This window comes from Cervus elaphus, chromosome 1 (genome assembly GCF_910594005.1).
Source record: "Cervus elaphus chromosome 1, mCerEla1.1, whole genome shotgun sequence".
Taxonomy (NCBI): domain Eukaryota; kingdom Metazoa; phylum Chordata; class Mammalia; order Artiodactyla; family Cervidae; genus Cervus; species Cervus elaphus.
Genome location: NC_057815.1, coordinates 21,558,809 through 21,586,071, shown reverse-complemented (window position 1 = coordinate 21,586,071; position 27,263 = coordinate 21,558,809). Strand labels below are relative to the sequence as shown.

At 39.6% G+C, this 27,263-nt stretch overlaps 1 protein-coding gene across 1 annotated transcript in view; it reads right to left on the bottom strand.

Moving 5' to 3' along the window:
* Positions 1-5,105: 5,105 nt before the first annotated feature.
* The window catches only part of TMEM123 (transmembrane protein 123), a 115,631-nt gene continuing 93,473 nt past the window's right edge, over positions 5,106-27,263 (bottom strand). The window contains exons 15-17 of the mRNA XM_043884865.1: positions 11,198-11,545; positions 9,944-10,097; positions 5,106-7,671 (exon numbers count right to left, since the gene is read on the bottom strand). Of these exons, the coding sequence (XP_043740800.1) occupies positions 7,647-7,671; positions 9,944-10,097; positions 11,198-11,545 (527 nt within the window). The 3' untranslated portion in view covers positions 5,106-7,646. The remainder of the gene's footprint in view (positions 7,672-9,943; positions 10,098-11,197; positions 11,546-27,263) is intronic.

Here is a 27,263-nt window from a genome sequence, read left to right as displayed (position 1 = left end):
TTGCTTCTTGACCTGCATACAGGTTTCTCAGGAGGCAGGTAAGGTGGTCTGGTATTCCAATTTCAAAAGATTTTCCAGTTTGTTGTGATCCACACAGTCAAAGACTTTGTGAAGTGAATTCACTCAGTCGTGTCCGACTCTTTGTGATCCCATGGACTGTAGCCTACCAGGCTCCTCCATCCATGGAATTTTCCAGGTACTGGAGTGGGTTGCCATTTCCATCTCCAGGGGATCTTCCCGACCCGGAGATCAAACCCAGGTCTTCCTCATTGCAGGCGGATTCTTTACCGTCTGAGCCACCAGGGAAGCCCACAGTGTAGTCAGTGAAGCAGAAGTAGATGTTTTCTGGAACTCTCTTGCTTTTTCCATGATCCAGTGGATGTTGGTAATTTGATCTCTGGTCCCTCTGCCTTTTCTAAATCCAGCTTGTACATCTGGAAGTTTCTGCTCATGTATTGTTGAAGTCTAGCTTAAAGGATTTTGAGTATTACCTTGCTAGCGTGTGAAATGAGTGCAATTGTGTGGTAGTTTGAACATTCTTTGGCATTTCCCTTCTTTGGAATTGTAATGAAAACTGACCTTTTCCAGTCCTGTGGCCACTGCTGAGTTTTCCAAATTTCTGGCATATTGAGTGCAGCACTCTAACAGCATCATCTTCTAGGATTTGAAATAGCTCAGCTAGAATTCCATCACCTCCACTAGCTTTGTTTGTAGTAATGCTTCCTAAGGCCCACTTGACTTCATACACCAGGATATCTGGCTCTGGGTAAGTGACCACACCATCCTGGTTATCCCTATCAGTAAGACCTTTTTTTTATACAGTTCTCCTGTGTATTCTTGCCACCTCTTCTCAATCTGTTCTGCTTCTGTTAGGTCTTTACTGTTTCTGTCCTTTATTGTAACCATCTTTGCATGAAATTTTCTCTTGGTATCTCTAATTTTCTTGAAGAGATCTCCAGTCTTTCCCATCCTATTATTTTCCTCTATTTCTCTTCGCTCTTCACTTAAGAAGGCTTTCTTCTCTCTCCTTGCTATTCTCTGGAACTCTGCATTCAGTTGGATATATCTTGCTCTTTCTCCTTTGCCTTCAGCTTCTCTTCTTAGCTATTTGTAAGGCCTCCTCAGACAACCATTTTGCCTTGTTGTATTTCTTTTTCTTGGAGATGGTCTTGATCACTGCTTCTTGTACAGTGTTTTAAACCTCTGTCCATAGTTCTTCAGGCACTCAGTCTATCAGATCTAATCCCTTGAATCTGTTTGTCACTTCTACTGTATAATCATAAAGGATTTGATTTAGGTCATACCTGAATGGCCAAGTGGTTTTCCCTACTTTCTTCAATTTAAGTCTGAATTTTGCAATAAGGAGTTCATGATCTGAGCCACAGTCAGCTCCTGGTCTTGTTTTTGCTGACTGTACAGAGTTTCTCCATCTTCAGCTGTGAAGAATATAGTCAATCTGATTTTAGTAATGACCACCTGGTGATGCCCATGTGTAGAGCCTTCTCTTGTGTTGCTGGAAAAGGGTGTTTGCTATGACCAGTGCGTTCTCTTGGCAAAACTGTGTTCACCTTTGCTCTGCTTTTTTCTCAGGATTGCTTTAGGCTCTTTGTAGTTCCATCTAAATTTTTGGATTGTTTTTCCTTTACCTCTGTTAAAAATGCCATTTGAGTCTTGGTAGGAATTTCACTGAATTTCTAAATGGTTTTTGGTAGTATTGATTTTTTAACAATATTAATTCTTCCAACCCTGGATATATTTCCATTTATTTGTGTCTTCTATTTCTTTCACCACTCTTCTATGATTTCAGAGTGGAGATCTTTCATCTCCTTGATTAAATTTATTCCTAGGTTTTTGTTTTTGATGCTATTGTAAATGGGACAGTTTTTCTCTTTTTCAAATAATTCATTATTGGTGTATAGAAAAACTACTGTTTTTGAATGTTTATTTTGTAAACTGCAACTTTACTGAGTTTGTTGAACAGATCTAAAAGCTTTTTGGTGGGTCTTCCCTGGTGGCACAGTGGTTAGGAATCTGTCTGCCAAATCAGGGGACACAGGTTCGATTGCTGGTCTGGGAGGGTCCCACATGCTGTGGGGCGACAAGCCCCTGTGCCTTAACTACTGAGCCTGTGTGCTGCAACTACCGAGGCCTGCAAGCCCAAGAGCCTGTGCTCCAGAACAAGAGAGAATACACCAACTAGAGCGTAGCCCCCACTTGCCTCAACTAGATAAAGCCCGCACGGAGCAATGAAGACCCAGTGCAGCTTATACATTTCTGAAAAAGATTTATGTTTTGTCCATAGTCTGTATTTAACAAAATAAAAGCTTTCTGGTGGAGTCTTTAAGTTCTTCTATATATAAAATCATGTCATCTGCAAACTGGGTTAGTTTTACTTCCCTCTTTCTAATTCTGTTGCCTTTTCTTTTTCTTGCCTGATTGCTCTGGCTAAGACTTCTGGAACTATGTTGAATAGGAGTGGTGAAAGTGGGCACCCACGTCTTGTTTAAAAAAAAAAAAGTTTTAAATATTTATTTGGCTGCACCAGGTGTTAGTGGCAGCACATAGGATTGTCAGTCTTCATTGAGGCATGTGGAATCTTTAGTTGCAGCTTGCAAACTCTATTAGTTGTGGCATATGGGACCTAGTTCCCTGACCTGGGATCAAACCCAGGTCCCCTGCATTGTGGGCATGGAATTTTATCCACCTGACCACCAGGGATGTCCCTCTTGCTTTGTTCTTGATCTTAGAGGCTAAGCTTTCGACCTTTCACCAATGAGTATGTTAGCTGTGGGCCTGTCATACATAACTTTTTATGTTGAGGTACATTCTTTCAATTATGTTAAGATAAACAGATGTTGAAATTTTCAAATGCTTTTTCTGTCATTGAGATGATTTTTTTTCCATTCTATTAATGTGATGTAACACAGAATTATTTGCATATGTTAAACCATCCTTACATCCTAGAAATAGAAGTCCCAGTTGATCATGGTGAATGATCATTTTTTTGTGTGTGTGTTGCTGAATTCAGATTGCCAGTATTCGATGCAGAATTTTTGCAACTATATTCATCAGGGATATTGGCCTATGGTTCTTTTCAGGTAGTGGCCTTTTCTGACTTTGGTATTACAGTAATGTGAGCCTCATAAAATGAATTTGGGAGTGTTCCTTCCTCTTTTTTTGGTAAGAGCTTTGATAATGATTTAGTTCTTCTTTCAGTGTTTTGTAAAATACTCCAGTGAAGCTGTTTGGTCCTGGCTGTTTTAGTGCTGGGAAATTTTTGACTACCCATTCAGGCTGCTTTGGAGAAGGAAATGGCAATCCACTCCAGTACTCTTGCCTGGAAAATCCCATGGATGGAGAAGCATGGTAGGCTACAGCCCATGGGGTCACAAAAGAGTCGGACACAACTGAGCAACTTTTCACTTTCAGGCTCCTTATTAATAAATGGCCTGTGCAAATTTCCTATTTCTTCTGAGTCAGTTTGGCAGGTTATGTTTCTATTTTTCCCATTTCAGCAGTGGGCCAGGGTATGCCTCAGCTTTTGGGGGTGAGAGTAGACCACGCTCCAGGGCTGTCAAATCTCTTTGGGGACCCAAATCAGGAAGACCTGCACCTCACTGAGTTCCAAGGTTAGACTGTGCCACCAAATTGATTCTGCAGATGAGCAAAGCTGCTGGGACTACAACACCTGCATGTTGCTGGTCAGACTTCACCTGCCACGTTCTGAGTGCTGGTTATTGCAAGCCTTCTCCTTTTCTCTGTTGGATTCCCAGTGGTCAAGTCCCCCAGATTTCCTTGCAGTTCCCATGGAGTGAGACGAGTGGGTGCTCCAAAGAAGTGACCCGTAGTGCTGGGGGAACTGGATGTCCACTCTGGGCTTTCTCTTCCAAATGGGGTAACGTTAAGCTCAGGGGAGACCTCTTGGTATGGTGCGGGGCTAGCCTGGGGGAGGGGCAGCGAGTCACCATGTAGCCCCTCCTCTGTACCTTTTAAATGTGGTCTTTCTTGGTGTCTGTGGTGCACGGGGACGCTTCAGCTCACTCCTGTGTTCCAGGCTTCTCTCGGTGCACAATAGTTAGCTGCTTCTTGTAAGTGGGGTGGGGGGGAGTCAGGAACGATCTATTTTGCTATCTTCGTGATGACACACGGCAGTTTTTTTGTATGTATAAGATACTTCAGTTTTTTAAAAAATAATTAGCTGAACCTTAAAAGGGCATTTTTTCCTTGACAGATGTGATGTTTATTGTATCTACACTCATACCATTGTTTACCTAAATAAGACACACATTCAAGCCTGATGTTGCTGGGGGCATAACTCTCCCCAGAGTGAAGCTGAAGTAATGATGGGGAAGGAGGAAGAATTATGTACAAATATTACTGCAGGAGTACTTTTTATTATATAAAGAATTTTCTGCAGATTGCACCTTTTCCCCTTGGATACTCTGTAACAATATATATTTAAGTCTTCCTTGCATGTGTGGTAAGTGGCTGAGTCGTGTCTGACTCTGCAACTCTATGGATTGTAGCCCTTCAGGCTCCTCTGTCCATGTGATTCTCTAGGTAAGAATACTAGAGCGGGTGCCACACCCTCCTCTAGGGGATCTTTCAACCGGGCTGGAACCCCCATTGCTTATGTCTCCTGCATTGGAAGGTGGGTTATCACTAGCCCACTTGGGAAGCCAAATCATCCTTTTGATATAGTTAAATTATATCCAGTTGTAAAGAAAAAGTGTTGAAAAACCATATGTTAATACAGTTGCAGCTGATTTATATCAGGAATGGTAATTTTAAAATTTCTACAACAGATACACTTGTTTTAAAGATTCTACCCAGAAGAATAAATAAGTGGCTTTAAATGAAAGTCCTTTGAGCAGTTCCTCTCAGACCCTGGTGTTCAGAATCACCTGATAGGATTGCTAAAAGACTGCTGGGCTCCACCCCAGAGACTGTGATTCAGTAGATCTGGGATGGGATCTACTGTAACAAGCTTCCATGTGAGACTGCCACTGGTCCAGGCAACCACACAACAATCTGCCTTTTCACTTTGGGCATTTTCTGTTAGGTTCTCCTGAGCTTGATAAAAATGAAGCAAAACCACACACTACTCTTCGATAAAGAACAAAATTTTATTCTAAAAATAGATCTCAGTAACAAGACAATACCAAAAGTTGGTCCTTATAATAAAAAGAAAAAATCTAACAGAAATTTGCTTTATATTTTTTTCCTGAAAAATACAAAATTATCACTCTAATTTTGCCAGCTCTCATTAACTGTATTTGAATTATTCATTCTATGGACTATCCAAGGACATTTAAAAATCATAGGCTGAATTCTACCTAATATTTAAACATACATTTGAATTGCTTTTATCTTCAAGTAACTACATTCTTAAAGAATGCAAATGAAACTGAATATTTGCTGAAGTAAACATAATGAGGAAGATAAATTTATGCTTAGGAAATGTGCTCCAAAGTGAAATACTGGTTTATATAGCTGTTTCCCTTATTTTTTGCAGATAACAAACAACAAAAAAAAAAACCCCAAACCCCAAAACCTGATTGCATTGAAGTACTGATATTTGAAAGTAACAAATTATACAACTTATATACAGAAAAAGACATAACTAAATTATTTCAAGCCCCAAGCACAGGAAATTTTAAAGGCAAATAATGACATTCAGTACTTAAAAAGTGGTTTTATATTTTCAAAGTGCTAAGTATTCAAGAAAATTTCAGGCCTGTCTACAAAGTTCTGACTGACTTGAAGTACTGAAATATCAAGAATTCAGAAGACAAGTTAAGGTTAAAAAGCCTTCTTTACTGTAAAACATGTCTTCAGTATATTTTGCAAAGAAATGAAGCAGTGATTAAAAGACCAGTTATGGATAAGTTAGTAACACACAACTTATCTATCAGCCCAGATCTCTTTTCAAACTAATGCAAACACATGTTTAATAACACTCCTTCCACACTGCACGTGTCACATCCATCCATCCTGTCACATCCATATTTTGGATAATTCTTATTATTCATCATGTTAGTTGGCCATAATACACAGTGAGTAGAAATGATCCTTTCATATCAAAATTCTTGATTCTCTGCACAAAAGTTACATTTAATGCCTCTTAAATGTACGTACACATTTATTAGGACTTCTTAGCTCATTTCTGGGCTGTCAGAAATTGGTGTGATTTACTTTGACCGTCTAAGATAGAAGAAACAGTATGTTAGTACATAGTATGACTAAGTATCTCTTTTGTTAAAACTTGACCCTGAGTTTTGTGTCCTGGAATATAAACTGTAAAGCTGAAAACACTCCAAAATATGTTGGCTAATACTGCTGTCTTTACAATATTATGCTTTTTCTCTCCATTAACATAATACATCTGAAAGTGCCTCCTCCTCAGCAGGGGAGAAGAGGAGTAGTCTAGAGAAGACCCAAATATGGAAGCAGGAACGTCCAGTCTTAAAAACTCCTGTTTTAAAACTGTGTAAGAATTTATTCCAAAATATGTTGGTGTTTTAGTGTAAAGACGCCATTTCCCCAAACCTCTGAGTGACACTGATGGAGTGCACCTACAGGTTTAGCAGCCTGAGGGGAGCCCACAGCCCCCGGCTTGGCAGACACAGCACTTCTCTCTCGTCTGGACCAGGCTGCTAACTGTTGCTGTGGAAGTCATCTAAAGGTCCTTTTTTTTTTTTTAAAGCTAGGTCTGTTTACATTATGTTAACCATTTCTAAACATTGAAAGCAGTTCTACATCTATTAAAAATATTCACTAAATATAAAATTAACAACTGAACATGAAATAAAGCAATTTCCAGTGGTGACAGTGTTCTCACAGTAGCAAATAATCTAATTATTTAATACTAACAACTAAGTCTTTAAAACATTATTATGTTAAAACACCGCAATTACAGAGGGAAAAAAAGGCAGTTACATCAACTGCTATTGAAAGCGCAAAAGAAAAATACAGGCTCTCCAATGGTTCTCTAACAAGGATAAGCCCAGATACTATTTCTAGTTTTAATTTTTTTTTTTTTTTTGGTGTGGGAGGGCATGTATTTTGTTCTAAACAAAAGAACTAACTTTATAAAATATTGATGGTTTCTGAAGAGACAATAAACAAATTATGCTTAAGACGTGGCTTATTCATATAATTTCTGCTATGTGGCAATGGTAATTAGGATATATCCAGCTGTTAATAGCACTGAGATTCTTTGTGTGACTAACAAAGACATCAAAATCCTTAGTGCTGAGACAAGCTCCTTATTTGAATGACCAGATGGCATCATACACTTCAGTGATAGTGCTTTCCAATCACTGGCCTATCACTTTTCTAATCACTGTGCCCACTGCCACAGAAAAGTAAGACTGGATTTGTTTGTCTCACTATGTATTTTCTAAAACTGAATATAATACCACTGCATTAACTATATGCTCCATATGTTCATTAAAAACCCCCAAACCAAACCCTTTTTCCTTTAATAATCATGAGGAATCTTTACATATTTATATAATACACTGTATATTATATGCATGGCCTGTTTATGCTATTTTCAAGAAGAGAATACTGTATTAAAGTAATAAATCAAAATTAACTGATAGGGCTGTATCACTCTTCTTTCCATTGGTTCTTGGAGTCCCTTAAATGATGGCATCATGTTCATCGCTGTAATAAATCAAAAGTTAAAATTACTTTGTTTTGTATTTGTATCAAAATACTTATAGTTCATATTTTTAAGTAATGAATAATTTCAAGCTTCAGAATCAAAACTGTCATTGCTTTGTGTTTTCTTAAGCAAAAGTACCTGGTATACTGTAGTGGTTAAGGATTCAATCAGTGTATTCAGGTTGCAAAATGGATCTACATTCAAATCTCTGCTCTACAGTGGCTGTGTGACTTTTCATCAATTAGCTATTACAACCCTCTTTAAAAAAGAAGATAACCAGAACAACAATCATTTCATGTGCATCTACTACGTGCCAGGTGTTCTGCTACAGACTTTACACCGTAGCTCACTCAGTCATCAGAGTAGCCCTAAGCAGAGGGAGGGCACTGAAAAAAAAATATGTATGGGTGTGTATGTATGTATAAGGTTAGGTATTTAATCAATCAATTCCATTTTGCAGAAGATCAGAAGCTAAGCAAGCATGTGGACTCTCATCTTGACTACTAGACACTGTGCTACACCATTTACATGAAAGTAGGCAGGCACCCTGCCAGTCAACAGTAGACCCAGACTCAGATTCAAGTCTGTCTGCCCCAACCCATCTCCTACCACATCACCCCACTGTCTACCCATGCAGCCCTGAGAAACACCGCAGCTAACACTTAAGCAGCGTTATTATCCAGTAAATGCAAGTTAGAAATGCTCACAATTACTAGATGCTGGTCTGTTTCCTTAATGGGAAAATAATAAGTCTTTATTTATGGAATGTCATTATTTATAGCTTCAAAGGAATGACTGGCTTTAAAATACACTTTAAATATTGATATTATAAAAAAGGAGATGTGTTAAATTTAATCAAAATGTGCCTTCTGTTTAACTGGTGAAATTTACCAAAAAAAAAAAAAACAGATGATAAATATTTCTAGGAAGAGAGTGGTTTTAAAAATATTCCAAATTTAAAGCATTTTTAGAATTAACTTGATTTAGTTAGTTTCCTTTTTTTTTTCTTCTTTTACAGACTGAGCTACAAGAGGAAAGACTGACTGTTTCTGAATGTGCTTTAATCTGACAAAACACTATGTTGATATTCTTTTAAAGTAAGTTTGATATGATGGCTACTATACATGGAAGGTAAGTTACAATTTAAATATTTTTTAAAGTCTGGTTTTCTTAGTTCAATGAAAAATCTGAGACTTATTTTAATATTATATTTTCCTTCTAGAAATTCATAATGTACATCAACATATCAAAGGCTTAACAGAATTTTACTGTGCTGAATCAGTATTTCCCAAATGTTTCTGACATGGAAACTCTATGGGACACATATGTATTGACATATGACAACTTAAATTTTGGAAAATGCCATCTGTTCTATGGTATTTATTTTATATATACATTAACTGATGCTGGGAAAGATTGAAGGCAGGAGAAGAAGGGGACAACAAAGGATGAGATGGCTGGATGGCATCACTGACTCAATGGACATGCGTTTGGGTAAACTCCGGGAGTTTGTGATGGATAGGGAGGCCTGGCATACTGCGGTTCACGGGGTCACAAAGAGTTGGACACGACTGAGTGACTGAACAATCAAAAGAATAAATTCACTCTTGTACATATAAGACTCAAAAGAAAAACCAAAAGGACTTTGTTGGAGTAACAAAAATTGGGAGATGATACCTCTAAAAACCATCAGATCTATAGAATGACATGATTTGTTGTTGAGGACTTGTTGATAAAGCTCACCTGAAAAGATGGTTTTACTACAGATTAACTGTATATATTATACTAACAACTCATTATCAGGGAAAATGAGGCTGTCAGAATTTCTTTATTTTCTTTGTCACAGAAAGCAAAAATCATGTTTTTATTGAGGATGCTATTTTAGTGTGTTTTATGTTTGTTGGCAGCACTAAGTCAGCAGCCTCAGGAGACCTGATGCAGTATTTCTTGTGATTAGAGGTGTAAGCATGTGAAAAGGGCTAATTAAACTTGGGTCTCCGGTTAAAAAAAGAAAAAGGATGGCACACTAATAAAATACAATCATTTTTACAGGTATGTACATCCATTTTCATTTGCAAGTAATTATAATCACGAGCTTGTACCCAATTTGCTTTAGGCATAAAGGATTAACAGGAATATAACTCATAAATCTATGAATTATTAATCCCTGAGATGAACATTGGCTCTACTCTTAAATTTTGTCATGATATTTAAATAAAGAACTAATAATAATAATAATAATAATAAAAGTCCTGGCCAACCAAAACTTACATGGTTCTATACCGAATGCCTCGTCTTGAATAATACACTTTGCATCCAATGTAAAGAAAAGATAAAACTCCCAGTGTTAATACAATACCACCAACAAAGCTGCCAGTATCAAATTTTGATCCTTTATTTTCCTTAGAAATAATAGTTGCTGTGACTAGAAGAAAACAAAACAAAAAATAGGTTTTAGTGCTTTTAAACTACATTGTAATAAGCTAAAACACTCTGAATTTCTATATAAGCATTCTGACTTGGGGACGAGAAGGACATGAAGTTGCTTTCTAGTTGATTTTGTGTCTAGTGACTGCCTGGCTTTAGTTTTCTTCAGCTGAGGCAACACATCCCTTATTAAAGAAACCCCCACTGCCTGCAGTCCCAAGATCTTAATGCGAGACTGGACTTGGATGGTCTACCAAAACCATCCAAGGCAGCAAGATTTGGGGAATTCTTTTATGAATTCTCTTTAAGGGTTCATACCCTAAACAAAACATGTCTGGGTAACAGCTGTAATCCTGAAACTGGATCCAATTTGAGTAAATGTTTCTAATGGAAATTTCTCCTTTTGAACAAATTGCAAATTTTAACTATTTTAATTTTGTGAAGTCAATACATAAATTGTAGTAATAAAGAAGAGAAACTATTCGGAATAGAAGTATATAAAAACACAAAAAAGGAACCATAAAGTCTGATATTTGTTCTGATAAATGTAATTAACAGCTTTTAAAGAGAAGTTCAACTTTGGATAACTTAAAAGAGAATTTTAAGGTTTTTGAATTCCAGGTTTCACAGGCATTACATTTTAAACAAATGAAAAAAAAAGAGTGCTGACACTAATATCTAATACCATTAAAAAATATCTTTATGGCACAAGTGGATTAAAACTGAAGCTCACCATGATTTAGGTTTAGAAATCATGGAGGCTGATCCTACCTAATTCCCTTCTAGAGTGAGGTACAAAAAATTAAAGGTATGACAAGTTTTCAAATCATGCAAAATAAAATTCTGTTTAGGATAATTTATTTATTTATAGATGGATCTTATACAGTCATTATTTGGCATGATTAAGTTGGAAGCTAATTTCTTAAAGGAACAAGATAGTTACTACATCAACTCTTTTCCTGATCTCTACAACTAATTTCTATAGGAAATGAGACATAATTGCCTAAATTTCTACATTTTGCAGAATGGAATGATATAAATGCGGCATTTAACAACTGTTTTTCCGCATAGGAAAAAATAAATCCATTTTATACATACCTGTTACTGATGAAGGAACAGATGTCACCGAACTATTGTGGGCTGTGGTAACCGTGGATACTGATATCTGGGATGTATTTTGTGAAACATTCGCTATTTTGGGTGTAGACTTTAAGGTGGTGGAAGTCGTGTTTGTTGAGACCACTGGTGTTATCACTTTAGATGTTGCAATGGGTTTCAAGGTGGTGGCTGTCCCACTATTTGAGGTTGAGGAATCTTTATTTTCTGATGATTTTCCCGAAGGTTTCAAGGTAGTAGTGGTCACATTCTTAGGGGAAACTGAAGCTGTTGATGGTTTCACACTGACGTTGGAAGATTCATGTCTATGGTTGGGATGTCCCTGTTGGTCTATGAGAAGATGAAGAAGCATTAAAGCGAGAGCTGTGACTCGGATAATCAAGCTGCCACTTCACTCACTGCCTTTCATGGTCACGCATAAAGGAAAAGGTCTAACAAACACAGCGGCGTGAAGACACCTGGTCTACTGATACTCTGCAGTACCTAGCAATAAGCCATAGAATGTCCCAAACAGGAAAACATTCAAAAGGAACCAAGCCTGGATTTACATAAAGTGAGGAATTTTTGTGACCATATGGTGGGGCGGGGGGAAGGGGGAAGGAGACCCAACCCAGAAGACGGAGCTCTTTCAGTACAGGGACAGTGTCTTAACCACCTCTGTCTGAATACTCCATGCTTTATGTCACAGTGTTAGTTGAAAAGATTATTAAACCAATGGATGTAAAAAAGGTTTTCAAACTTCAAAGTTTCCCTGCCACATTCTTCCAAAAGGCTTTGAGGACAAACAGTAGCTGTATGCTTCTAACTGCCTGACGTGGATGTGAGCATAAGCGGGACATTCCTTATAAGAGTAAAACCAACTTCCCATGATATATTAGGAAGTGAAATAACATTGCAGAACATGGTTGGTTGGAAATCTCATAGTGGTGATAATAATTTTCCATCATTGGAAACATATTTCTAAAAATATTTTGGAAAGCTTTAAATATGCAAAAGCCAATTTTATAAGGGGAAACCATTGATGTTAATTTAAAACAAACAATAAGTAAGCACTATTACCAAAAAATAAATACTAAGTATCTATGTATAAAATGCCCTATGGCCAAAAGCAAACATTTTTGTCTTAATATTTTTTCATACTCTATCTTCATTGTAACACTATAACCTAACTGATACTTACAACTAAAGATACTTTAGTTATTTGTAATTTACTAAATAAATGTGTGTTAGTTGCTCGGTCATATCTGACTCTCTGTGACTCCATGGACTGTAGCCCGCCAGGCTCCTCTGTCCATGGAATTCTCCAGGCAAGAATACTGGAGTGGGTAGCCATGCCCTTCTCCAGGGGATCTTCCCAACCCAGGGATTGAACCTGGGTCTCCCACACTGCAGGTGGATTCTTTACTGTCTGAGCCACGACCTATTTCACTACATACTATCCAAGGAATCAAAAATCTCTCTTTGCCCTATTGCTGTTGTTCAGCTCCTCTGTCCTCCACCATCTCCCTGAGTTTGCCAGACTCACGTCCATTGAGTTGGTGATGCCATCCAACCATCTCATCATCTGCCGCCCCCTCCTCCTCTGCATTCAGTCTTTCCCAACATCAGGGTCTTTTCTAACAAATCAGCTCTTTGCATCAGGTGGCCAAAGTATTGGAGCTTCAGCTTCAGCATCAGTCTTTCCAATGAATATTCAAAGTTGATTTCCTTTAGGACTGACTGGTTGCAATTTCTTTATTTGTGTCTGCAGGTTTAGTAGTTTGCTATGCTGTCTGCATTTTCTCATTTCACTCTCTCTGGCCAAGAACCAAAGTGGAAGGAATTTGCCCCTGGCCTGCCTTCTCCAGCGACAGCAGCATCAGGCCTTCAGGGTCCCTGTCACACCCAAAAGCGATGACTTCAGGTACTAACACCCTATCTTTCACAATTATTCTGGACTTTTTATTCAAATAATTCAAATATTTATTTTCAGCTTTACCGGCTGGTTTTAATAGTGCTTCTTATCTGGCCATCAGCTTTTACTATTTAAATTCCTATCACCTTTTCTGAACTCTGGGTCTTTATTGTGTGATCTCTTCCACTGAGTATTATCTGATTTTTAAAAAAGACGCAAGGAATTAGTATTTCTATATTATGTTGTTATTGTTCAGTAGCCCAGTCGTGTCTGACTCTCTGTGAACTCATGGACTGCAGCATGCCAGCCCCCCTGTCCCTCACCATCTCCTGAAGTTTGCCCAAGTTCAGGTCCATTGCATTGGTGATAATACAAAAACTTTTGTATTATATAGACTAATAAATTATAATTATTCAAGTAGATGATAGAAATGTTATGAATTTGAACTAATCTTTTATTAATCAATTAAAATGCTCTATAGATATAAGTAATATACTTTAGCATTGAAATAATCACATACTATTTTAATCTACTGAATGAATTCTATTATAGTGAAATTAAATACAGCAAAGAACCATTGTTAATATCATATCTTTAGAACAGAATGATCTTTGCAGAGTGCAACAATGAACACAGTGCTGCTTTTGTATCACACACACACACACACACACACACACAGAGCCTACTCTCCTCTCCTGGCCACAAGAAGATATTCTTCACGGATACTGTACAAAGTCACATTGGCAAAAACAGGGACCTGTCAGGTTAGTTCTTCATTAAGAAAATCCAAGTGTGTTAAAGAAATGACTAAGCAGCTAAAAATTTCTACAAATTTTGCCTGACAAAACAGGCAAATAAGTTTTATGTTAAGGTGTGTTCTGTGATGTTTAAATGTGTTAGCTGCAATGCAAGGATGCTCTCTTCCGGGTCAGAGCTCACAGTGCATCAACCCCCCTGTCTCTAATGTAAGCCCATGGTCATCTGTGCTCCTCTGCAGAGGAGACCACCCCGCCACGGGATCTGGGTGTCTTCCCTCTCCTGTAACTGCTCAGTGACTGGCCAGCGTCCTCCACAGCAAAGCACAGGGAACACCTGCAGAGATGTCGGAGGAACAGACCACCCGCGCGGGGCTTGGGCAGGGTTAAGCTCTGCTGCGTTAGCCCTTCAATCTCCAGAGCCTCTGAGAAGCAGAAGTCGTAAAGGTGTGGAGGGCGGGTGACATGAGCGAAGGGGGTCAAAGGGACCAACTTCTAGTTATAAAGTAAGTCAATCATGGGGATGTGATGTAAAACACATGGTGACTCCAGTTGTATCACACTGTATATTTGAAAGTTTTTAAGAGAACAGATCTGGAAAGTTCTCATCACAAGAAAAAAAATTGTAACTAAATATGATGACAGATGTTATATAAATTCTTATGTATATTATGATAGCTGTTACTTATTGTGATCATTTTATAATATTGACAAATATCAAATCATTATGTTGTATACCGGAAACTAATATGTTATATGTCAACTATGTATTTCAATCCAAGAAAGTACAAAAACATCCAGTTAAGACAAGACAAAAGAAGGTATAAAGGCCCCAGGAGGGGATGTTATTGGAAAGTGTGACGTGCGCTCTGTGTCCACCCGTACCTCTGCCCATGGAGGAAAAAAGGGGTACACAAGCCCTCACCCTCAAGCCAAGCTGGAAAGACTTCAAGGGAAGCACCTGAAGAGCAGGCCCAGTGTTGCCTGGGCCTGAAGGGACAAACACTGGGATCTGACACTGGCCTGGTGACGCTAAAGGCGAGGCGGCGGGTGAGCTGTCTGCCTGTCTGCAGGTTGAAAAGGCTGCTCGGGGAGTCGATTCTCGCCTCCAGTGACCACAGAGGGGCTTGTTTCCCACAGACCAAAGCAGGCCCCTGGAACACGGCCAGCATGGGGCCACTTTCAAAGACAGATTCACAGAGAGTTCTGCACACAGGGGTGGAGAGACCCAGCAGAGAGGTGGGACATCAAACAGCGGGGGGCACGGAAGTGGCATCACCGACTTGATGGGCATGAGTCTGAGCAAACTCCAGGAACTGGCGATCGACAGGGAGGCCTGCCGTGCTGCGGTCCATGGGGTCGCAGAGAGTCGGACACGACTGAGCGACTGGACTGAACTGGACTGGAGGGAGTGGAGCGCAAGGGCCAGTGGGGGAGGCCCCAGGGCATAGAGACTGGCGGGGGAAGTGCCAGCTGAGGGTCTCCCCAGAAGCTCCCCAAGAACCGCATCTGCCACCTGGGGCACCTCCACCAGGTGAAAACATCCCAGCGGGCTTCTCCCCAAGCCCCTTCAGGCCTGCTTCTGTGAGGTCAAAGCAGCAGAGGTGAGGGGAGAAGGGCGGGGCAAGGACGGGGCCAGCAGTGCAGACCCCCTGCAGCAGGCCCGGGCTGCCGGAGAGAGGAATCCCACTCATCACAGTGCTATTCCTTTTGGTTTCATTCTGAACAAGACAGACATCCTGCTAACTACAACTCATTCAACAAGCTGAGCATACGTGCTATCAGTAACACCTCAGCTAACGCAGGTGGGGCTGCGGGACAGGGTGCAGGGGGCGCACAGGGCCAACACTTACTCAGTGTCAGCGCTGAACTGTGTCCCCCTAACACTCACATGGTGAAGCCCTAACCCCGAGTACCTGAGGATGTCGCCTTATTTGCAGATAGGATCTTCACAGAGGATTATAATCAAGTTAAAATGAGGTTATCAGGATGAGGCTTAAGTACCTGGTATCCTTGTAAAGTGGGAAATTTGGAGACAGACAAACATACAGGAGGAACACCATGTGAAGATGAAGGCAGAGATCAGGATGGTGCTTCCAAGAGGCCAAGGAAAACCAAAGAGTGCCAGCAAAACACCAGAAACGAGGCAACAGGCATGGAACAGACCCTCTGTCATCAGCCCTCAGGGCGATGTAATCTGACAGCCTGTCGACAATCTGACAATCCATCTCTGCTGCTTACACCACCCAGTTAGTGGTCCTTTGCTGTGGTAGCCCTGGCAAACGAATGCACTCAGGATCACAGGTCTTCCATCTCTAATGAGACATGTCTCTGAGCAACAGCACTGGCTGGTGGCTGCTTCCTTTCACAGATCTTTGAAACTCAGATCTTTGAGACAAATTCAGTCAGTCAGTACTTGTCAAACCACTCTCAAAATTTGCTTAGGTAAAACCTAAGATCATCTAGAGATTTCAGTCAGAGCTGTAAAAATTTCCTGACCCTACCTCTTGGTTTCAGCTAACAATCACAGAAGAGGAGGTGAGGGGCTGCAGTGAGGGTGCCACGTGCCCTTCGGCCAGCAGCTGCCGTGCTCAGGGGGAAAGGAACGAGACAGACAAGGTACCGTGGAGACGAGCGACGTTCTGCCACTGCCGCAGAGAGGCTCAGAACAGACCTACTTCCATGATTATCACCACTGCCGCCGGGATCACAGCACGTGAAGAGGATGCTATTGAAGATATTTTCAGTTCACTGATACAAACAACCAAAAAAGAAAAAAGGGATACTCCAAGCCTTTTTCTAATAACACCAGCTGGCCATCTTCTATCACAGCAAGACCAAGGACACTACGAAGCAGCCCGTTTTTTAGCACCAAGTAAAAGTACTCATCCCCTCAGAGTCTGCATTTACTCCAACTGCCTCTGTATACCCCTCCATGGATCACTGCCTTGTTGTGGCGAGGGAGCTTGCATAACTCAGTGATGCTGCGAGCCATTCTCTGCAGGGCCACTCAAGACGGATGGGTCATAGCAGAGAACTCTGACAAAACGTGAGCCCCTGGAGGAGGGAATGGCAAACCACCCAGTATACTTGCCATGAGAACCTCATGAACTGTACAAAAGGTCAAAAGGATAGGACACATAAGATGAGTGCCCCCGGGCCTGAAGGTGTCCAATACGTTACCGGGGAGGAGTGGAGGAAAATTACCAGTAGCCTCAGAATGAATGAATGAAGCGGCTGGGCCAAAGCGGTAAGACACTCAGTTGTTGATGTGTCTGGTGACTAAAGTAAAATCCGATGCTGCAAAGAACAGTACTGCACAGGAACCTAGAATAGAATGTTAGGTCCATGAATCAAGGAAAATTGGAAGTGGTCAAACAGGAGATGGCAAGAGTGAACACCGACATCTTAGGAATCAGCAAATTAAGATGGACGGGAATAGGTGAATTTAACTCAGATGACCATTGTATCTACTACCGTGGGCAAGAATCCCTTAGAAGAAATGGAGTAGCCCTCATAGTTAACAAAAGAATCTGAAATACAGTACTTGGATGCAACCTTAAAAATGACAGAATGATCTCGGCTCATTTTCAAGACAAGCCAATCAACATCACAGTAATTCAAGTCTATGCCCCGACCACTGATGGCCGAAGAAGCTGAAGTAGGTTAGCTCTATGAAGACCTAGAAGACCTCCAAGAACTAACACCTAAAAAAGATATTCTATTCATCATCAGGGATTGGAATGCAAAAGTAGGAAGTCAAGATAAACCTGGAGTCACAGGCAAGCTTGGCCTTGCCGAACAAAATGAAGCAGGGCAAAGGCTAACTGAGTTCTGCCAAGAGAATGCACTAGTCATAGCAAATACTCTTTTTCAACAACACAAGAGACAACTTTACACATGGTCATCACCAAATGGTCAATACCAAAATCAAATTGATTACATTCATTCTAGCTGAAGATGGAGAAGCTGTATACAGTCAGCAAAAACAAAACCTGGAGCTGACTGTGGCTCAGATCATCAGCTTCTTATAGCAAAATTCAGGCTTAAACTAAAGAAACCTGGGAAAAACACTAGGCTAGCCAGGTATGAATTTGCAGTGGAGGTAATGAATAGACTTAAGGGACTAGATCTAGTTAACAGTGTGCCAGAAGAACTATGGACAGAGGTCCGTAATACTGCACAGGGGGCAGTGAACAAAACCATCTCCAAGAAAAAGGAAAGCAAGAAGGCCAAGTGGCTATCTGAGGAGGCTTTATGAATAGCTAAAGAATGAAGAGAAGTGAAAAGCAAGGGAGAAAGGGAAAGGTACATCCAATTAAATGCAGTTTCAAAGAATAGCTGGAAGAGACAAGAAGGCCTTCTTCAATGAACAGTGTTTTAATAACAGAAGAAAACAACAAAAGGGAAAAGGCTAGAGACCTCTTCAGGAAAATTGGAAACATCAAGGGAGCTTTCTGCCCAAAGATGGGCACAATAAAGGATCAAAAATGACAGAGACGTAGTAGATGCTGAAGAGATCAAGAAGAAATGTAAAGAATACACAGAAGAACTGTATAAAAAAGATCTTAATGATTCAGATTACTATGATGGTGTGGTCACTCAACCAGAGCCAGACATTCTGGAGTGCAAAGTCAAGTGGGCCTTAAGAAGCACTGCTTTAGTTAATAAAGCTAGTGGATGCGATAAAAGTTTAGCAGGACTATTCACATCCCTAAAGGAGGATGCCATCAAGGCTTTGCATTCATTATGTCAGCAAATCTGGAAGACCCAGCAGTGGCCACAGGACTGGGTACATGCCCAAAGGGCTCTTATTGCTGGGCCTGAGGGGCAGGCTTCTAATTAAACACAAAGAGCTGACCACAGTCCTTTCCAGAGACCTAGGGTGGGTCCTATCTTCATGTTCCCCCTCTGCCACACTCCAGAGCACTGGAGTATATCCTGGGGTTGGCTTGGATGTGTCTGGTGCGCTGTTTTTTTGTGGCTGCTCCCCAGGGGACACCCCTTGAGTGCCTGACTCTGGAGGCCAGGGACACTCGTGTTCCTAGATCCCGTGGGACTATATCAAATGCAAAGGTAGTTCCTGGCTGACTGCCACCCCCAGAGAACTGCACAAGACAGCAGATGGAAACACACTTGTCTTTCTGAGAGGCAAGAGCTCTGGCCTGAGGGGCAGGTTTCAGGTTTGGCATACTTCCCGAGGCCCACAAAGGTGCTCTGAGGGGATGGAGGCTGGGGGACACCATCTTTCCCCTCTCTCTCTGCCTAACTCAAGGTTTTCAAGATCTTCTGCAAAGGAGGTTGCATCCTTTTCTGATGCCCCAGTTTCTGTGATGCTGCCCACAGGACAGCACCAGATCACCTGGCTCCAGCTGCCTGTGGGGCTTGTGTGTGAGGCCCTGCAGGACTGTGTATGCTGGCATACTCTGAAAGCTGTTACGTATGGGTTTGGCTTCCAATCGGTGCTGACTGAGATCCTCTCCTACGCTGACATGTCTTGGCACACCCTCAGCTATTAACATCCATTAAAAGTAAACAGACTATTTAACAATCAGAAAGGTTTGAGAGAGAAGCACGAGCTAGGGCAGGATTGAACAGGTTCATCTCCTACATGGATCCACTCATTCAGGTCTGGGCCAGATGGCTGTTTTATCTAATGCACAGAAACCATGACAGGCAGTCAAGGAAAAGGAAGAAACAGGAATATGTTCCAAAGTTAAGAACAAGATAAAACATTAAAAAAGACTTCAATGAAACAAAGAAAAGAAATTTACCTGACAAAAAGTTCAAAATAACTGTCATAACCATTCTCAGCAAACTTGGGAGAAAAAAGGATGAGCACACTTCAATAAAGAGAAAATATAAGAAAGTAAGAAGAAGACACAGAGCTGAAGAATAAAATAACTGATACAATGAAGAGGTTTAGCAGCAGAATAGAAAAACCAAGAGAAAGGAGCAGTGAACTCAAGCACAGGACAATGGAACTGCTCAGTCAAAGCAGCAAAAAGAAAAAAAGAGTCAAAAAAATGAAGGTGTTTTAAGGGACTTACAGGACAACTTATAGGAATGTTATAAATAAGCTGTTGTATGTAAGCTTCGTGGTAACCACAAAGAAAAAGACCTGTAGTAGATAAAGAGAAAGGAATCAAAGTATACCACTAAAATATGTCATCAAACCACCAAAGAGAACAAAAAGAAGAAATAGAGAAACTGCAAAAGAGCCAGAAAATAGTTAACAAAATGGAAAAAGTTTGCATTTATCAATGATTACTTTAAATGTAAATGGACTAAATTTTCCCATTGAAAGATATAGACAGAGGGGATGAATGGATTTAAAGAAACAAAAAAACACCCATCTATATGCTGCTTACAAGAGACTCACTTCACCTGTAATGACACAGAGAGACTGAAGGAGAGGGGACAGAGAAAGATATGCCCTACAAATGGAAATATAAAGAAAGCTGAGGTAGCTATACTTACATGAGACAAAGTAAACTTTAAAACAAAGACGGTAATAAGAGACAAAGAAGGGCATTACATAATGATAAAGAGGTCAATCAAACAAAAAAATTCGCATATATTTATGCACCCAACATAGGAACACTTAAGTATATAAAGCATACATTAACAAACTTAAAGGGAAAAATAGTAACACAATAACAAGAGGGGCTTTAATATCCTACTTAAATCAATGGATAGACCATCCATCCAGACAGACTACCAATAAGGAAGCATTGACCTTAAATGACAAGTTAGAACATAAAAGACTTAACAAACTAGTTCAGAACATTCCATCCAAAAGCAACAGAACACACAATCTTCTCAGTGCACATGGAAAATTCTCCAGGATAAATCATATTATTAGACCAGAAAACAAGTTCTTAATGAAGTTAAGAAGACTAAAATAATATCAAGCATCTTTTCCAACCACAATGGTAGGAAATTAGAATTACAGAAGAAAACTGGAAAATGCACAAAGATGTGGAAATTAAACAACATGCTACTTACTGAACAACCGATGAGTCAAAGAGGAAACAAAAAATACCTTAAGACATATGAAAATGGAAATCTAGGATACCAAAATTTATGCATGCATGCTAAATTGCTTCAGTTGTATCCAACTTTTTGTGACCCCATGGACTGTAGCCTGCTAGGCTCCTCTGTCCATGGGATTCTTCAGGCAAGAATTACTGGAGTGGACGGCCATGCCCTCTTCCAGGGGATCTTCCTGACCCAGGAACCGAACGGGCATCTCTTATGTCTTCTGCACTGGCAGGTGGGTTCTTTACCACTACTGCCACCTGGGAAGCCCCTGATGGAATGCAGCAAAGGAATTCTATCAGTGAAATGCATAGCTATAAATGCCTACCTCAAGAAACAAACAAAAAAAACCTCACATAAACAACCTAAATTTACACCTAAAGAAACTAGAAAAAGTATTAAACTCAAAGTCAGTAGAAGCAGTAAAATAACAAAGATCAGAGTAGAAAAATGAAAGAGACTAAAAAGGGAACAGAAAAGATCAGTGAAATCAAAAGTTCTCTCTTTGAGAAGATAAACAAAAAATGGACAAACTTAGCTAGATTCACCAAGAAAAAAAAAGAAACATTAAGTCAGAAATGAAAGAGACATCAAAACTTATACCACAGAAATACAAAGAATTTTCAGAGACCACTATGAACAATTATATGCCAACAAATTGGACAACCAAGAGAAAACAGATAAATTCTTAGAAACAAAATCTTCCAAGACTGACTAAAGAAGAAATAGAAAATATGAACAGAACAATTACTAATACAGAGATTGAATTAGTAATCAAAACCTCCTAACAAACACAAGTCCAGGACAGGACAGCTTCACTGGTGAATTCTGCCAAATATTCAAGAAGAATTAACATCAATCCTTCTAAAACTCTTCCAAAAAACAGAAGAGATGAGAAGATTTAAAAACTAACTTTAACTCATTGACTGGGGGATTTTTGCAGAAACTAACACCTGTGATTTTTATTTTGACTGGCCAAAAATTAAGTCCGTCATTTCACTAACACTTTGTGGGTTATTACACTCAATAGTTACAACTGGCACACCGGTAAAATCTGCTGTCATAAAAAATTGTCTGCAATCCACTCTTCTGTAGAAGAAATGGAGCATTCTCCAGCACCGTTTCATTTTCACTTGCCATATCAGAATCAGTCAGTAGGGTTTATTGTCTTTTTGTTGGTCTACTAATCATGAATGTACTGTACTACTACTAATCATGAATCAGAACTGTACTCTGAAGAACTACCATCTTCTGAGACACTAGTATATATGTCACTCAGATAATCAGAGAAAGTATCTGCATAAAATTTACTGAAAAATTCTTCACTCAAAATTTTTCATTTTTGATGCATTTCATTGCACCATTTTTGAAAATCTTATGTTTATTGTAACATATGCAAGGTTGAAACCAAAACCTAATGGAACAAAATGTGGATGACAATGATCATAAGTTGTATAATGAATTCTTGGTCAATTTTAAGCTCTAACAACTTTGCACAGTGATGTTAACTGTATCACTCTCTAAAAATGTATTGATATGTGATGTCTCTAGTTGATCAATGCTTGGGTAACAGAAGATGTAGTAACACATCTCCAGTCAATAAAGTGTTAAGAGGTCAACATTACCCTGACACCCAAATCAGACAAAGATGCCACGACAAAAGAACAGGCCATATCACTGATGAAAATGGATGTAAAAATCCTCAACAAAATATGAGCAAGCTGAATTCAACAACACATGAAAAGAATCATACATTATAATAAAGTGGAATTTATTCCAGGGATGCAACTATGGTTCAACATCTGCAAATCAATCAATGTTATATACCACATTAACAAAATGAGGGATAAAAACCATATGATTATCTCAATAGTAAGTAAGTGAAAGTCACTCAGTCGTGTCCAACTCTTTGCGACACCATGGACTGTACAGTCCATGGAATTCTCTAGGCCAGAATACTGGAGTGGGTAGCCTTTGATGCAGAAAAAGCATTTAGGAAAATTCAACATCCATTTATGGATATATCTCAACAGAAGAGAGGCCATAATGTGCCTCAACATGATAGAGGCCATAAATGACATGACTGTAGCTAACATGCTCATCAGTGAAAAGCTGAAAACTTCTCCTGTAATATCAGGAACAAGACAAGGATGCCCACTATAACCACTGTTATTCAACACAGTATTGGAAGTCCTAGCCAGAGCAATTGGGCAAGCAAAAGAAATAAAAGGCATCCAAATTAGAGGAAGAAGTAAAACTGTCACGATTTGCAGATAAAATGGTATTATAAACAGAAAACCCTTAAGACGTCACAGAAAACTGTTAGAACTAAAAAACAAATTCAGTAAAGTTCAAGGATACAAAATATATAAAAATCTATTGCATTTCTACACACTAATGACAAACTATCACATAAAGAAACTAAAACCAATCCAATTCACAATTTCATGGAAGAGATAAAATACCTAGGAAAAGATTTAACCAAGTAGGTAACAGGCCTGTACACTGAAAACTATAAGACACTGATGAAAAGAATTAAAGAAGATACCAATAAATGGAAAAATACTCTGTGATCATGAATTGGAAGAACACTGTTAAAATATCCACACTACCTAAAGCAAGCTACATAGTCCATGCAATCTTGATAAAAGTTTCAGTGGTATTTTTCTCAGAAATAGAAAAAATAATCCTAAAATTTATACAGAATCACAGAAGATCCTGAGCAGCCGAAGCAATCCTGAGAAATAAGAACAAAGCTGGAGCCATCACACTTTCTAAATTAAACTAATTACAAAGCTACAGTAATCAAAATGTATGGTATTGGCATAAAAACAAACACACATACCAACAGAAGTGACAGCCTAGAAATCATACAAATATGGCCAATTAATTCATGACAAAGAAGCCAAGAATATATGAATACAAAGGGAAAAGGACAATCTCTTCACTAAGTGGTGATGGGAAAACTGGACAGCCATATGGAACAGAAAGAAACTAGACCACTCTTCTTATACCATACACAGAGAATTAACTCCAAGTGCAGTAAGACTTGACAGTACTTAATGTAAGACCTGAAACCATAAAACACCTGAGAAAACACAGGTAATAAAGTCCTTCACAGAAGGCTTGGCTATGGTTTTTGAGATTTGACACCAAAACCAGAGATAACTAAAGCAAAAAATAAACAAATGGGACTACATTAAACTAAAATGCGTCGGAACAGCAAAGAAAACCATTAACAAAATGAAAAGGCAGACTACTGAATGAAGGAAAATATTTGCAAATCATATATGTTAAGAGGTTAATATCCAATTTGTATAAAGTCATATAGCTCAACATCAAGAAAATCAATAATCTCGTTTAAAACACAGAGAATCTGAATAGACATTTTTCCAAAAAAGACAGAGATGGCCAACAGATCAAAAGTGTTCAACATCACTAATCATCAGTTCAGTTCAGTGGCTCAGTCGTGTCTGACTCTTTGCGACCCCATGGACTGCAGGACTCCAGGCCGCCCTGTCCATCACCAACTCCTGAAGCTTACTCAAACTCATGTCCATTGAGTCAGTGATGCCATCCAACCATCTCATTCTCTGTTGTCCACTTCTCCTCCTGCCTTCAATCTTTCCCAGCATCAGGGTATTTTCCAGTTAATCAGTTCTTCACATTAGGTGGCCAAAGTATTGGAGCTTCAGCTTCAGCATCACTCTTTCCAATGAATATTCAGGACTGATCTCCTTTAGGATGGACTGGTTGGATCTCCTTGCAGTCCAAGGGAGAGTCTCAGAGTCTTCTCCAACACCACAGTTCAAAAGCATCATTTCTTTCATGCTCACTTTTCTTTATAGTCCAACTCTCACATCCATACATGACTACTGGAAAAACCATAGCTTTGACTAGATGGACCTTTGTCGGCAAAGAAATGTCTCTGCTTTTTAGTATGCTGTCTAGGTTGGTCATAGCTTTTCTTCCAAGGAGTAAGCATTTTTTAATTTCATGACTGCAATCACCATCTGCAGTGATTTTGGAGCCCAAGAAAATAATTCTGTCACTGTCTCCATTGTTTCCCCATCTATTTGCCATCAGGTGATGGGAACAGATGCCTTGATCTTCATTTTTTGAATGCTGAATTTTAAGCCAGCTTTTTTACTCTCCTCTTTCACTTTCATCAAGAGTCTCTTTAACGGCTCTTCACTTTCTGTCATAAGGGTGGTATCATCTGCATATCTGAGATTATTGATGTTTCTCCTGACAGTCTTGATTCAAGCTTGTGCTACATCCAGTCTATCATTTTGAATGATGTACTCTGTATAAAAGTTAAATAAGCAGGGTGACAATATACAGCCTTGACAGACTCCTTTCCCAATTTGGAACCAGTCTGTTGTTCCAAGTCCGGTTCTAACTCTTGCTTCTTGACCTGCAAACAGATTTCTCAAGAGGCAGGTCAGGTGCTCTGGTATTCCCATCTCTTTCAGAATTTTCCACAGTTTGCTGTTATCTACACAGTCAAAGGCTTTGGCATAATCAATAAGGCAGAAGTAGATGTTTTTCTGGAATTCTCTTGCATTTTCTATGATCCAATGGATGCTGGCAATTTGATTTCTGGTTCCTCTGCCTTTTCCAAAACCAGCTTGAACATCTGAAAGTTCACGGTTCATGTACTGCTGAAGCCTGGCTTGGAGAATTTTGAGCATTACTTTGCTAGCGTGTGAGATGAGTGCAATTGTGCGGTAGGTTTGAGCATTCTTTGGCATTGCCTTTCTTTGGGAATGGAAATGGGATGAAAGCTGACCTTTTCCAGTCCTGTGGCCACTGCTGAGTTTTCCAAATTTGCTGTCATATTGAGTGCAGCACTTTCACAGCATCATTGTCTAGGATTTGAAATAGTTCAACTGGAATTCCATCACTTCCACTAGCTTTGTTCGCAGTAATGCTTCCTCAGGTCCACTTGACTTTGCATTCTAGGATGTCTAGCTCTAGGTGAGTGATCACACCATCATGGTTATCTGGGTCATTAAGATCTTTTCTTGTATAGTTCTTCTGTGTATTCTTGCTACCTCTTCTTAATATCTTCTGCTTCTGTTAGGTCCATGCCATTTCTGTCCTTTATTGTGCCCATCTTTGCATAAAATGTTTCCTTGGTATTTCTAATTTTCTTGAAGAGATCTCTAGTCTTTCCCATTCTTTTGTTTTTCTCTATTTCTTTGCACTGATCACTGAGGAAGGCTTTTCTCATCTCTCCTTGCTATTCTTTGGAACTCTGCATTCAAATGGGTATATCTTTCCTTTTCTACTTTGGTTTTTGATTCTCTTCTTTTCACAGCTATTTATAAGGCCTCCTCATACAGCCATTATGCTTTTTTGCATTTCTTTTTCTTTGGGATGGTCTTGATTTCTGTCTCCTGTACAATGTCATGAACCTCCATCCATAGTTCATCAGGCATTCTATCAGATATAGTCCGTTAAATCTATTTCTCACTTCCACTGTATAATCTTAACAGATTTGATTTAGGTCATACCTGAATGGGCTAGTAGTTTTCCATATTTTCTTCAATTTAAGTCTGAATTTGGCAATAGGAATTCATGATGATAGCCACAGTCAGCTCCCGGTCTTGTTTTTGCTGACTGCATAGAACATCTCCACATTTGGCTGCGAAGAACATAACCAATCTGATTTCGGTGTTGACCATCTGGTGATGTTCATGTGTAGAGTCTTCTCTTGTGTTTTTGGAAGAGGGTGTTTGCTATGACCAGTGCTTTCTCTTGGCAATACTCTATTAGCCTTTGCCCTGCTTCATTATGCACTCCAAGGCCAAATTTGCCTGTTACTCCAGGTGTTTCTTGCCTTTCTACTTTTGCATTCCAGTCCCCTATAATGAAAAGGACACCTTTTTTGGGTGTTAGTTCTAGAAGGCCTTGTAGGTCTTCATTGAATCCCTCAACTTCTTCAGCATTACTGGTTGGGGCATAGACTTGGATTACTGTGAAATTGAATGGCTTGCCTTAGAAACAAACAGAGATCATTCTGTCATTTTTGAGACTGCATCCAAGTACTGCATTTTGGACTCTTTTGTTGACTATGATGGCTACTCCATTTCTTCTAAGGGATTCTTGCTCACAGTAGTATATATTAATGGTCATCTCAGTTAAATTCACCCATTCCAGTCCATTTTAGTTTGCTGATTCCTAAAATGTTGACATTCACTCTTGCCATCTCCTGTTTGATCACTTCCAATTTGCCTTGATTCATGGACCTAACATTCCAGGTTCCTATGCAATATTGCTCTTTACAGTATGGGACCTTGCTTCCGTCACCAGTCACATCCACAACTGGGTATTGTTTTTGCTTTGGCTCTGT